Here is a 14,701-nt window from a genome sequence, read left to right on the forward strand (position 1 = left end):
GAGAAAAAGGAACCCTCATCCACTGTTGGTGGGAATGTAAAATACTACAACCATTATGGAAGAAAGTATGGTGGTACCTGAAAAAACTAAAAATAGAACTACCATATGACCCAGCAATCCATTTCTGGGTATATACCCCCAAAACTAAAAAACATTGGTACATAAAGACACATGCAGCCCCATGTTCATTGCAGCATTGTTCACAGTGGCCAAGACATGGGAACAACCAAAAAGTCTTTCAATATGAATTGATAAAGAAGATGTGGTACATATACACTATGGAATACTACTCAGCCATAAGAAATGATGACATCGGATCATTTACAACAACATGGATGGACCTTGATAACATACTGAGTGGAATAAATAAATCAGAAAGAACTAAGAACTATATGATTCCATTTATAGGTGGGATATAAAAATGAGACTCAGATACATGGACAAGAGTGTGGTGGTTACGGGGGGTGGGGGAGATGCAGGAGAGGAAGGTGTTGGGGGGAGGGGAGGGTCACAAATAAAACCAGATAGAAGGTGACAAAAGACAATTTGACTTTGGGTGATAGGTATGCAACATAATTAAATGTCAAAATAACCTGGAGATGTTTTCTCTGAACATATGTAACCTGTTTTATTAATGTCACCCCACTAAAATTAATAATAATAATAATAAAAAGAAAACCAAATGAAGGGTGACAGAGGATGATTTGACTTTGAGTGATGGGTATACAACATAATCGAATGTCAAAATAATCTGGAGATGTTTTCTCTAAATCTATGTGCTCTAGTTGACCAATGTTACCCGGTTAAAATTAATTGTCTAAATAAAATTTAAAAAAAAGAAAGCAATCAATGAGCAACTAAGGTGCCACAAGGAAGATTTGATGCTTCTCATCTCTCTCTCTGTCTGTCTCTCTCTCTGTCTCTCTCTGTCTCTGTCACATACACTCACACACACAAAGAAAAGCTATTTCTTCAGTGGCTGCATTTCGGGGTTTCATAAAAGAAGGTAAAGTGCATAGGCAAGCACATCCAATAACATGCAAATGTTATCACATTGAAATGTGTTTTTTTTTTCCACCTGGGTATTTATTTATTTTTTTAATTTTTATTTATTGATTTTAGTGAGAGAGGAAGAGAGAAAGATATCCAGGACCATTGATCTGTTCCTGTATGTGCCCTGACTAGGGATCAAACCGACAATTTCTGTGCTTTGGGATGATGCTCTAACTAACTTAGCCATCTGGCCAGGGCCACCTGGGCATTTCATGTGATTCTAAGAGCAGAAAAGACTATCTTATCAAGTTGTCAGCAAAGCATATGATTCCTGCTAGCTTTGAAGACAGGATCACCTGGGTTACTAACCTGGTGATAATTCCTATTTCATAAGGTGGTTGCAATAATTAAATGATTCCACAATTTCTTTTAAATATTTTACACATAGTAAATGCTCAGGAAAATACATATAAATATTTGGGAGGAAGGAGTCGATGACCACTGGGAGTACATGGTGGGTAATAATCTTCACACTCATGCCAGAACCCCCCAGTCTAGCTCAGTGTAGCTGGCAGGATGCTATTTGCATCATGACCAGTGTCAGAGGACAAACCATACCTTACTTCTAAATAAAAAGAGAAAATTTTTTAAAAAAGCAGAGTGGCATATAAAACTGAATAATTAGATAGCAGTTAAGAACATGAACATGCTCAGTTGTGATTAGTTATAATTACAGCCTAGATTAATTTGTTCTCTGCATGACAAGGCACGCACAAGAATGGGAGGGTCAGCATCACAGCCAGGGCGGTGAGGGTATATATACAAACATGGCTGGGAGAAGGCAGGCACACTAGGACACCTTCTCACTGTCACTCAGCTGAACTCACGTCTTCCATCAACATGTCCCACAGCTGCTGCTCTGGAAACTTCTCCTCGCGCTCCCTTCGGGGCTACTGCCACTACCCAGGCTCCTCCTGTGGCTCTTCTTACCCCAGCAACCTGGTCTACAGCACTGACCTCTGCTCCCCCAGCTCCTGCCCACAGGGCTCCTCTCTCTACAGTGGCTGCCAGGAGATCTGCTGGGAGCCCACCAGCTGCCAGACGTCCTGCTCCAGCCCAAGGACCCCCACGCTCTGCCATCCCCGCTGGACAACCTACCCTGGGTCTCTGGGCTGTGGGTCAGGCAGCAGCTGCTCCCTGGGATATGGATCCAGAGGATGCTACCCCCTGAGCTGTGGGTCCAGTGTCTGCAGACCCCTGGGCTATAGGGTCTGTGGCTTCCCTTCCCAGAGCTATAGAGCCAGTTCCTGCCGTCCAACCTGCTTTTCTTCTAGTAGTTGCCAGTCACCGTGTTACAGAGCAGCCTGTAGATCTGGCTTCTACTACTGATTAATTTATTTAGGATTCTAGTCTGTAACTTCACAGTTATTCTCCTTAAAGTTAATGTCAGATACTACCTGGAAAGAATGATAATTAAATAAAAATTCTCATAATATTCACATTTATTTCAGAGTATCAATTTTGTTTTACTTCTGTTTTCTCTCTTCTCTGGTTGAAAATGGAGCAAGAAGTCTTTTTTTTCCCTCTTCAAATAAACTTATTTAATCCAATATCTGATCACAAGCCTTACTATTAATTAATTAATTATACATATATATATATATATGGATACCTGTTGATAATTCCAAATTAACTGTTACACAATAAGTGTTTGATTGAAGAAGTAGGTTCCTTAGTAGAAAGAACTGTCTGACAACACAGAGTTAGCTCCCCAGAATTTTTGGCAAATAGAATCAGATCTTGGCTAGGAGATTATCCTACACTCTTCAGTGTGTGGGGAAGAAAAAATATTTTCCTCTCTAACCTTCTAGAATCCTGGCTGAGAAATCTCTGCAATGTAAAGGCGGATTTACAGGAGAAAAACTAACATGATTTTAAGAACATGTATGTGTCGTGTATACATGGAGAAACCCAGGAACACTCAGTGGCTCTGAAATGTCCCCAGCTGTCACCTTTCATCACATCCCCAGTTAAGACAAAAGAAGGTGTTGGATGAGGGGAATGTGGAACGGTCCCAGGAACAGCACAAGAAATAAGGATGAGGTTGTCAAACAGATTTGAATCCAAGGCTGGCCCGTGGATAAGAGTTTATACAAATCTGGTGCCCCTGCCCTACCTGGTACAGGGAGGGAGACATCCTTCCAATGGATATATCCCTGATCAATGGAAGTTACTCTTATGAAAGGGTAACTTCTCAGTGTTCAGAGCTTTTCTGTGTCCACTGTTTACTAAAAATGACCTGTCTATAATAACCCTTATGCCAAAGAGGCATATTTTGGGGTGGTATATTCTGTCTACCCCCTCCTGCCTGGTCAGGGGAGCCTAATCAGGGCACCTTAGTTTTGATTAAACTACTAGGGTCTGGCCCAAGAAGAAAAAAAGTTCAAGGGACAGACATGGCACCTCAGCAAGCTGACAAGGAAATTGACAAAATGCTTGTCAACGCCCCACCCCCCACCCCGGCCACACCAGCCATGATGGGTCTGCGAGGTCAGGATTTTAACTACAGCAGTAACCGCTGAAATGAAACAGACATCTTAAGGTCGGAATCCAACATGCATGCATTTTATTATTTTTAAAAAATGAACAAAATTTCTAAGAGTCTTATGTGGTTGCTTACTCTCCCTTTGTGTTTGGTAATCACAAGGCCATCGGTTTTTATGGACGTCACCTGAGGCCCCCTGGGAATATATCAGTAACAGGAATAGGTACTTTGAATTGAGAAGGAAGGCCTTACTTCTTGATACCTAGGGCTTAGGTCTGGGTGTGAAAACTAGATAGCCTAATAAATTCTCTTGTTGGGAGCACAGTCATCTATACTTTGAAATACGTAAGTGAGAAGAAAACATGTCAGTAGATGTGGGCAGCCCACTGCTCATGGCTCTCACAGTTTTCTCCTTCTTTTTCTTCCTCCCACAGAACTAGATTTGTGTGTCTCCTTCCTTAGTGGCAAGTCAGTCCTTTAAATGCACATGGTTATATCCATGATTTCAGAATTGAATCTGCCTAGTCTGGGGGCACCCTGATTCCCCACTGCAAGAGATTGGTTCAGGACAGAACCTGGGACCTGACTTAAACCAACAAGAAGGACCTATGTGAACAGGTGCTTTCAGTAAAGCTTTTCTTGTAAAGTTGTTAAAGCAACCGTCTCTTCCTCGGGACTTCATCATATATTACAGGGAATGCTGGACACATTTTGCATATGGCATGAAAATCAAACCATCCTGTGCAAAAGGGCAAAACCAGGAGACCTGCAGAGAAAGAGCCTGGGCTGTCTTGTTTCACGACTTAGGTAAATGTGCCAATACATTTTTCTTATTCCTTAAGCCACTTTGAATTACAATTTCTGTGATTTATAGCTAATGTTCTCCTAAACGAGATCCTCATTTAAAACCCAGAACAATCCTTGTCCCATCAATGTAATGTGAAAGACCATTTCATTCCACCCCATCTCTTCCAGCCCCGTCCCACCACTGCCCACAACACCCACCCACCAGCAAGCACTCCGCCAATGCTGCTTGCTTCTGATCCCATGAAGACGCACAAAGAGCAGAACCCTTAGACAGTCCAGTATTGAGAAGGAACAGCATATATTCTACCCTTAAAAACCTAGGGAACTATTCTCTTTTCTCTCTCTTCTCCTAAGGACATTCCACAATTGACAGAATGGATTATGCACTACCCAATGCCCACCTAGCATTATAGATGCTCGTACCTTTGTTAATTAAAATATTACTGTTTTTAACATTTAATTCAAAGTGTGTTTGTTTAATTGGTAAAGTTTTGCTTATTTACCCCTGTTATATTCTTACTGAACACAGAAGAGTCTTGTTTAAGAGGACTGGCATGTGGTAAATACCCAACAGAGTTAACTTCATAAATAAATGAAATGCCACCAGAGTGACAGTCTCCAGGATAGTTCATGTCAAGGACATCAAACATACATTTGTTTTGACTGGTTGAACTCTATCTAGACAAGGTAGTTACCATCATTGTCACCCATCCTCTGGTCATCATTTTTGTCAGAACGGACCCATCACAGCTGCAGTACCACAGACAATACGTGGCCACTCAAAACAAACTCACACCAAGACAGGAAAATAGCTTCATGGAGAGCCAACCTGAGAGGCAGGCCAGCGTAAGGCCTCTGAAGAAGGAACAGAAGGCTGGGTGTGATCGCTACAGAGTCACCCTATAATAATACATGACGCTCTCTTAGCCAGGACATAGTGGAGCAAGGAGCTGAGAATATCAGCTGAAATGCTGAGATGGTCCAGATATTATGGTTCATTTTTTTCTCTAATTACTTATCACTGAGGGCTGCATAGACACTATATAATCCTCTAAACTGTCCTCTTTTTTCCTTCAGTGGCTAAGTGAATTAAAGTCAGATATAATTGAATTGTAAATAACCAAGAAGCAAAATGGCTCAGAGATAGTTTCAGAGAAGAAACCCTATCATATGTGAATACTTTTATTATAATTTTCTAAGAGAATCTATTTATTGTTATAAACAGATCCTGCCGGCAAGAGGCCATGTCCATATTCCACATAAGGATCATTATTATGGTCATAATTTTGGTGTTCCATATTCTAAAATATCTTTCTCTGTGCATCACAGTGTCTAAGAAGGATTATATGGCCCTTGACTTATTTTTACAAAATGTCCTATCTAAAGGCAGTTAGCCATTCCCCTCAACACCCACTCTTTTGAGAGGGACTAATACATTCTTGTCCAAAGAGACATAGTTGATATAGTCTCAGAGTTACTCTCAAATACTACAGAACTATTCATTTAAAGTTGTGGATTTCTGTCAGCATGCATGGCAACCAATAATCCACCAACATCAGTCTTGGTCTACCTATTAAAATTTCCATAAATAATCTTAATAAAGATGAGATGATTTAATAAAAGTACACATTTTTTTTTTTGGTAGGTAGATTTGACAGATGTACTTTAATGTCCTCTTGGACTCTAAGATATTTAGATTCTGATAGGAAATCATAGACTCTGTCAGCTGGAAGGGACCTTACCAATCTTCTCATCTAAGCTCATTATCGTGTAAGATATCCACAGAGGCAGAGTGACGGGTCCAAACTCATGCAGTAAATTAATGGAACCAACAGGGCCGGAAGCCAGGCATCTTCACTCCTGGTCTAGTTCTCCTCCCTTGTTCCGTACTCCGTCTACATGAGTGACTGCCCGGTGGAGAAGCATAAGGGATTTAAGTTAACCGAGGCCATTTGTGTACATTTGGCTGATGAGATAAAACTAAGGCAAGGATAGGGGAAATGGATTGTGGGAGAAGTGAGATGAATTATGATACTTAAGCATAACTCTAATTTTTTTTTTACCTTACTAGAGCTGAAAAAGTGATTTAAAGTCCAGAATCACCACATATTCAAATATAAAAGCAATATAAACTACTCAAGCTTATAATTACCAAGTGTCAAACTCTTGAGAGATGGAGACAGGCCAACTAGATCTTTAACAGGAATGATAAATACTTATTCAACCCTTAAAAGAATGAAATGTGCACCATTTACAACAAGCAACATAATCTCAAACAAAAAGACATTGTTTACTTTGCCTTACAGCTTTATATCAACCTCAGAGTGCTATTGCCATGGAACATCTTGGTCTGCATGAAGATCCTTAACCTGACCAGAAATAATTGTTAATTTATATCACTCAATATGTGGCAAGCAGTCCCATACATATCACCTCATTTGATCAGTAAAACAATCTCATGAGGTTGATCATTTTTTATTTTAAAAATTAAGAAATGAAGGCATAGACATTTAAGGGAAATGCTTAAGGTTTCAGTTTGTGGTTGTAAAACTTGGCTTAGAATCCTGGCGGTATGACTCCAGAATCCTTCCTTATATTTACTTGTTTATTTGTTATAATACAATTATTATATTTAATTGTAGGTAAGTACACAGCAAATGTTGATATTCTACCCTCTGGTGGTTAGGAGGTATCATTGCAGCTGTAATCACCTTTAGACCAGGAGAGACCAGGAGATTGTTCAACATTTTAGTAGCAAAGCATCCAGTCACTATAAGCAATCATATAATTATTTCTATTCATTTCTCAGATGGTAGGCAAACTGCACCAGTACCATTATGCAAGCACCTACAAAACTAACACTTAGTGTTTAGTAGTTTCATGAAAACAATTTGCAAGGTAACCTGTTGTTCTAGCCTACGTCGTTCTGTAATCAGAAGCCATGTAACTCCCTCCATAAATCCAGCACTGGCCAAATCTCTGTTTATTCATTGCCATAATTGTATGCTGAAGTACCTATTAATGCAACACTCAGTTAAGTAGAATGTGCAAGTTAGTGCCTCACAGCAAAGAGAAAAGAACTCTTGGATGGCTTATTCACAAGTGATGGAAACTGTGTGGCATTTGGAGATCTGGAACTGCACAGGCACATGCTAATTTTCTGCACATTGCAAGGTTAATGTGAAGGCTGTCATGAGAGACAGCTGTGTGAGTGCTGGCCCAGGTGATGTCCCACCTCTGCCACTCGGGGTTTCTCAACAGGACTTTGTGCCGACAGAGAAGAGTACCACATTTTCTCACAGTAAAAGCTTTTTGGAACATGCTGACGTATAATCAGACACTATGGGGAATAATTGACTCAGCTTGCCCTGTGCTGATGTATGGCTTCCTTAATAATTTCATTCTTGTCTCACAGAGGGGGCAGCAAAAGGGTAAGTAGGCATGGTTGTTTTGTTTTATCTTATTTTTGAGTTCTGTACCCTGGACAGTTTTTTAAAATCTTGGGTGTGTCAACATTTCAGAGCTGTGCCTCTTCATACATCAGCTATAATTTAAATACCTTTGCATGTATCACTTTCTATTCATTAATTTATTTTTTCTTTTTAGAGAGAGAGACAGATAGAGACAGACAGACAGGAAGGGAGAGAGATGAGAAGCATCAACTTGCAGTTGCTTTACTTTAGTTGTTCATTGATTGCTTTCTCATATGTGCCTTGACTGGGGACGGGGGGGAGATTCAGCTGAGCCAGTGACCCCATATTCAAACAAGTGACCTTGGATTTCAAGAGAGCAACCTTGGGGTCATGTCTATGATCTCACACTCAAGCTGGTGACCCCCACACTCAAGCTGGTGAGCCCATACTTAAGCTGAATGAGCCCACGCTTAAGCTGGTGACCTCAGTGTTTCTAACCTGGGTCATTAGCATCCCGGGTCACTGTGCCACTGCCTGGTCGGGCTCTATTTCTTAATTTTTTTACAATCCATTGATGGAGCTGTTTATTACACACCAGCCAGGCACTGTGCTCCATGCTGGGGACACAAAGGTGAGAAGACAAACAGGTGTCTTGTCTTTATGGAGTGCACAGTGCAGGTGCAAAGGCACAGGGAAGAAATAAGACCATTACACACTCAGGTATCAGACCCTAAGAAGGGAATCTCTTTTCCAGTGAGTGATGAAGGAAAGACATGGTCAGCAGTAACTAACCCTGAGCCGAGATACGCACGGTGAGGAGGGAGCTGTGCACAGAGGGAGAGAGGCAGCGGAGGGACAGGGACAGGGTGAGCTCTGGGGAAAGGAAAGGCTTCACCCACTCAAGGATCTGAGTGAGACCTGAGAGAGAAATGACAAGGTTTAGAGTTAGAAGAGTAGGTGTCAGACAGGTCTTGCAAGTGCTATAGGCCAGGCGAAGGGGGACGGATCTCATTCTGAGGTCAGTGAGACCCCATTCATACTGTAAGCAGGAGACTCAGAGCTATGGTGGGGCCTCTGTGCAAGGACCGATACAAACATGCGTGCGAGTTAAGGGGTGTGTGCGGGTTCCTGTGGAAGGTGTGATGAGCCTGTAATCACACAAGAGAGGCCACGCAAAGTGATAACTTATTTGCGTGTGTCACAAAGGCACGTGCCAGTGCCTACACAGCTTCTCAGGCTGACTGTATCCAGGCGTGGCCTCTGGAAGATTATCCCCAGTCGATCACAGGTCAAGGAGGAGTCTGTGCAAGAGCTGTCCAAAGTTCCTGAGTGGTGTTGGTGGTCTCCTGACCTCAGAAGGGGAGATCAGAGTGTGCTGCTTAGAATACACTTCTGTTGACTGGCTGTCATAGCTGAGCTGAGTCAGTCACGGAGGGTGACAGAAAATGTGCTGGTACCTTCTGTGCTGTGAGTGGGAACTGTGTGAGCCCCATGCAGTATGCTGTTATAGGAACAGATCGTCACCCTGCAGTCAGAAAACTAAACACCAGATAAACAAAAGTGAGCATATCTGGAACAGATGTGCTACCAAGTCAGCATATCGACCTTTGAGGAACATTAATAGAAGTAACGCACTACTTGGTATAGAATACATCCTAATAAAGAATGTGCCCAAACAGCTATCAGAGGTGCTGGGGGTTGGGGGGCTGTGTGGAAACACATGAAAGGATGAAGCCAAAAAAATAACCTCAGAGACACAGACAACAGTGTGGCGGTTACCAGGGGGAAATGGAGTGCAGAGGGTGAGAGGCAGGCGAGGGTAGAGGGGGATAAGTAGTGATGGAAGGAGACCTGACTTGGGGTGGTGAGCACACAGCACTATATACAGATGATGGATTATAGAATTGTGCACCTGAAACCTGTATAATTTTATCAACCAATGTCATCCCAATAAATTCAATTTAAAAATCCACTGGTAATTCAGAAGAAGAAACAATCACTTCTAAATAGGACAATCAGGAAAAGCTTTATAAAACCAGGCCTTTGGTAAGATGAGGGGAAGAGCATGCTAGACAAAGGGTAAGTTTTTATAGGGCAATGGCCACATTCAGTATTCTGGGTAAACAATAAGAAGGGATATTGTTATAGAGAGTTCTTCTCTCATCTTCTGACCAGCTGGACAGAATCAGACCTGCGTGGAACGAGGCGGGGGCTCCATTGGATTGAATTGGACTAAAAATGTCTTGGTGGTATTAGCACATTTGGCTAAGGTGGCCTCTCTCAAAACTTCAAAGCTGAATATTAATATCCAGTTGGCTGTTTCCACATATATTTCTTATTGTCCACTCACCATTATGGAGGGTCATAGTGACTAAAGAAAGAAATACAACAACACTCAGCTTGCGTGACATGCTGGGACTCACATTTGACAAACCCTGCCCCAATGAGTCAGTTTTGGGATGAACATGAAAGCCATTTTAAAGATTCAAAAGGCAGTGGCTTCTTTGTTACTAAGACTCATCTTCATATACAAACAAAGTGCTAACGAGATGTTGTCCCTCAATTATCTCAAGCAAGGAGGTGAAAAAGAGTCTTGAGGAGAAGCCAACACCCAGTTTTTCGAGTATATAACTACCTGAGCAAAGAATTCAACCTTCAGACCCAGCACATTGGGTCCTAATAACAACTTCCGTGGAGGGTTTTACCATTATGCCCCAGAGCCCCTGCCCCTTGCTCAGGAGCTCCTACAATGTCCCACCTCTCGCTGCCATCGTGCATGGCTCTAATCCTATAAGCTTTGATGATGGATTGTTTCTACCCAGCAGCTTCCATGACAGGACCTGGCTCTTGGACAAATTGGAGACCTGCAGAGACACCAGCTGCAGCAAAGTGCTTGACCACGACCAAGAAATGTGCACAGGGAGTAGTGGAATGCAAAGTGCCTGCCCTCCCAGCATCATCCAGACGACTTGTTCCCATTCCAGCCCCTGCAGAAGGACAACACACCAATCAGGAAGCTCCTCAGTCATGTCCAAGTGTGCATCTCAGCCTTGCCAATCAGGACGCAGCCAGCAAACAGGTTTTGTGATCCAGAGCGGTCCACCCGTGAGCCACGTGGCCAAGTGCTGCCCACCCAAGACATGTGTGCCTAAGAACTGCCAAACTCTGGAGTGTGAACCTAGCCAGTGCCACACTCAGAGGCCCAAACCCAGTCCCTGCAGACCTCTGGCCTCGGTCACGCCAGAGCCACACCTCCTGGAACCTTCTTCTGACACTTATGAGCCAACATGCTGTGTGACGGGTGGTTGGCAATTGCCTGATAAGTGAACATGCAGCGTGTGGAGGGGAAATACCATTCTAATTGGGATGAACTGGTTCCTGAGATATCTAGGAATTTTTATTTCTCTAAATACAAATGATTGTGCCTGTGTTTGTAAGTGAATAAACCTGTCTTCTACTGTTTCCAAGAAGCAAAAAAATTATGGGTTTTCCCCCCTTTTGAGGACTTTTCTGATGCTGAGCTGGGATTAGAAAGCATGTTAACACTCTAGATCATGAGGATCCTATCTGTAATAGGTCCATAAAAATCCAACCAGAGGCTAACAGGGCTTAAAAAGTCAAAATAAAATGTTAGCTACTGGTCATTAACTAAGGAAATACTTAGCACCATGTCCGGTATAATATAATAATATAAATGTAAATATAATGTAACTAATATCAGAAATCCACAAATATTGGAGTATAAACAGAAGCCCACCTAGTCCCATAAACCCTAATGGATTTGACTCTACTAGAGTTTGCCTGTGCAGTTACATCAGACCTCCACTTCAATCTGTGTCTACTTACTGTCCTTTCACTACTGCACCTGCTGTGTCACAACGCTCTTCTCGTTAATGATGGAATCCACTCTGCTATGTGAAAAGGGATGGAGAACTTTGAATTTCACCTCAACAGGCTTCATCACCACAAAGCAGCCAGGGATCTTTGAAGATGAGGAGCTTAAGTTTAGCTTGGACAGTCTATTTAAGCCATTCTTCTTTCTCTCTTCACTATTTCTTTAGTGATTTTCTGCACTGGGAAATGTCCTCTGTATTAAACAAATTTACTTCATGTAAAATTATAAATTTAATTATCATGCTATTATTTTTTAATTGAATTTATTGGGGTGAATGCTGGTTAACTAAATATTACCAGTTACAGGTGTACAATTCCACAACAAACGCATCACTTGTACACTGTATTGTGTATTCAACACTCCAAGTCAAGTATTTGTAGTCAATGCTTTTGTGGGTTTTGTATTACAGGTTTTATTGTTTTTTCACCAGGTGACAATGGTATAAATATTTGGAAGGACATGTTTCTGTACCATTGTTTGTATGTATGAAGCTGAGTCAGAGGCCATGTTGTGGGAGGAGCAGATGATAGGGAACACATTCACTGTGGAAAACCATAAAAGCCACAGATTAGAAATATGCGGTCATTTTTTTGTTAGAGCAGCTTCTTTCCTGCAAAGCTGTGGGTGAACCATGAATGAATGCTCACTGTTCATGACAACACAAGGTCGTGGTTGAGCATGGACTCTAAAGTTAGACTTCCTAAACTCTGAATCTTAGCCGTGCTGGGTGGAGGCTACTGGAATCCCAGCTACGTTAGTGCGGACAAGTTATTTAGCCACTGTCCACATCAGCTTACTCAACTTCAGCGCTGAGATGACAATGGTAGGGCCACTGTGAGACTTTATGGGCTATCATTTGAAAGGTCTCAGAACACGACCTTGTGTGCAGGAAAAGCTTAGTAAGATTTAACAGTGTGATTGGCCAGCTCAGAGTCAATATGAAGGGCAGAGTAGGGATCTACAGATAAACACAGAAATCTATGGTTAGTAGGAAAGCTAGTCATCTAAGGCAGTAGCCCCCAACTTTTTTTGGGCCACAGACCGGTTAAATGTCAGAAAATATTTTCATGGACCAGCCTTTAGGGTGGGACGGATAAATATATCATGTGACCGAGACAAGCGTCAAGAGTGAGTCTTAGACAGATGTAACAGAGGGAATCTGCTCATTTTTTAAAAATAAAACATCGTTCAGACTTAAATATAAATAAAACGGAAATAATGTAAGTTATTTATTCTTTCTCTGTGGACCGGTATCGGTCTGCGGCCTCGGGGTTGGGGACCACTGATCTAAAGGATGAGAGATTAGCTGTTTTGTACCTTGACAGTCGCAAATAGCAACTTCTTTTAAGAGAAATGCTTGAGAAATACACTCAGGCCTTGTTGACGAAGGCTGGAAAGCATCTCTGCATCTGATGAAGCCGATGTTGGTTTATCCATCAGGTTTGTGGGTGGGTTAGACACAGGGCCCCTAGGAAGATTTAACCTAAAATCTATAAGCCACCATGTGCATAGGTGCTTCCATAGACGGGAGTGGCTGAGAGGCAGCAGAAGCAGGTCTGAAAAAGGCAGAATGAACACATTGTGATCTCGTCACGGGATAGAGCATAGGGCAGCCACGCAGCAGAATATCCCTGCAGAGAGAAACATGACAGGAGCTGGGGCCCGGTGTGAGCAGCCACACGCACTGGCAGAGGGGGTACAGGCTGGCTGTGTTCGCATGGTCGCATCTTGGGACTCTGGTCACAGCAATCGTGCAAACACAGGCAAAATTCACTCACTCGTGGTGAAGACTGTTACAACACAGCTCAAATGGGGGCATCTGGCAAGAGTTCAACTCCACTCAGCCAGTTTCTGGAGAAAAAAACACGCCTTCCCCTTTGCCTTCCAGGCCTGCGCTCCTTCCCTGGGTGTTCGGGAAAAGAGATGGTGGTGAAAGTGTCTTTGTGTGCTGTGTGCTGTGTGCAGTGTGCGTGTGGGGAGAGAGTAGCAGGCTTAAACAAAGTTTCCGTTTCCCAGTCTGCCTCATTCTCATTCCCACCCTCACTCACTCTTGACAGGCTGAGTGTGACCCCTCCAGGAAGGAGAATTTGGCTGAAGGAGGGACTAGCATGCACTTCCACGTTGAAGGTTTTTATGGAGAAAAAGGAACTAAGACCCTTGGTGCCGGAACAGAAGGAGGTGCAGTGTCCTGCAGTGACAGGTGCTTGGTGGGCGACTGATTCAGTGCCGTGCATGAAAAGGGGCCTCGGATCAGGATGGACGTTATTCACATCCAAATCCTGCCACCTTCTGGTTGTGTCTCCAGGGACAATGAACATTTCTGAGACTCCATTCCTTCACTATGTGTGGAGGTAATGCCCAGTTCTCGGGGCAACGGTGACACTCAGTGACGGCGTGCCCCGTAAGTGCTTCGTGGAGTGTTAGTGTCGATATTTGCAAGACATCTTTCATACCTCATCTGATGCTTACTCCTGGGGCCTCACCCTCAGTTTTTTCTCAAAATTTCTCTATACTGGATTTAAACTTGGGGACAGAGACTAAGAACAGCCTTGTGCTATTGGGGCAAAGGACATATGCTGCTTACATGACCCAGATTCTGTGCAGTTCTCGCCAAAACTGCAGATGTCTCTCAGTGGTGTAGGCCAGTGGACCCTAACCCCGGGGCATGGACCGGTATCGGTCCATGGGCCATTTGGTACTGGTCCGCAGAGAAAGAATAAATAACTTACATTATTTTCGTTTTATTTATATTTAAGTCTGAATGATGTTTTATTTTTTAAAAAATGACCAGATTCCCTCTGTTACATCCGTCTAAGACTCACTCTTGACCAGGGGTCCCCAAACTACGGCCCACGGGCCGCATGCGGCCCCCTGAGGCCATTTATCCGGCCCCTGCCACACTTCTGGAAGGGGCACCTCTTTCATTGGTGGTCAGTGAGAGGAGCATAGTTCCCATTGAAATACTGGTCAGTTTGTTGATTTAAATTTACTTGTTCTTTATTTTAAATATTGTATTTGTTCCCATTTTGTTTTTTTATTTTAAAATAA

At 42.7% G+C, this 14,701-nt stretch overlaps 2 protein-coding genes across 2 annotated transcripts; both read left to right on the top strand.

Annotated features, from left to right (window-relative positions):
• The first annotated feature begins 1,839 nt into the window (after nt 1-1,839).
• LOC136325336 (keratin-associated protein 13-1-like) lies at nt 1,840-2,488 on the top strand. The gene has a single exon (XM_066259563.1). The coding sequence runs from the start codon at nt 1,894-1,896 to the stop codon at nt 2,380-2,382; it is 489 nt and encodes a 162-aa protein (XP_066115660.1). The 5' UTR covers nt 1,840-1,893; the 3' UTR covers nt 2,383-2,488.
• Nucleotides 2,489-10,428: 7,940 nt separating this feature from the next.
• KRTAP27-1 (keratin associated protein 27-1) lies at nt 10,429-12,791 on the top strand. Its single transcript, XM_066254981.1, has one exon. The coding sequence runs from the start codon at nt 10,468-10,470 to the stop codon at nt 11,083-11,085; it is 618 nt and encodes a 205-aa protein (XP_066111078.1). The 5' UTR covers nt 10,429-10,467; the 3' UTR covers nt 11,086-12,791.
• Nucleotides 12,792-14,701: the final 1,910 nt, after the last annotated feature.

Source organism: Saccopteryx bilineata, chromosome 2 (genome assembly GCF_036850765.1).
Source record: "Saccopteryx bilineata isolate mSacBil1 chromosome 2, mSacBil1_pri_phased_curated, whole genome shotgun sequence".
Lineage (NCBI taxonomy): Eukaryota > Metazoa > Chordata > Mammalia > Chiroptera > Emballonuridae > Saccopteryx > Saccopteryx bilineata.

Bases quoted from the DNA above. Each gene is read 5' to 3' on its own strand.
- LOC136325336 (XM_066259563.1), top strand. From the start codon at position 1,894: ATGTCCCACAGCTGCTGCTCTGGAAACTTCTCCTCGCGCTCCCTTCGG.
- KRTAP27-1 (XM_066254981.1), top strand. From the start codon at position 10,468: ATGCCCCAGAGCCCCTGCCCCTTGCTCAGGAGCTCCTACAATGTCCCA.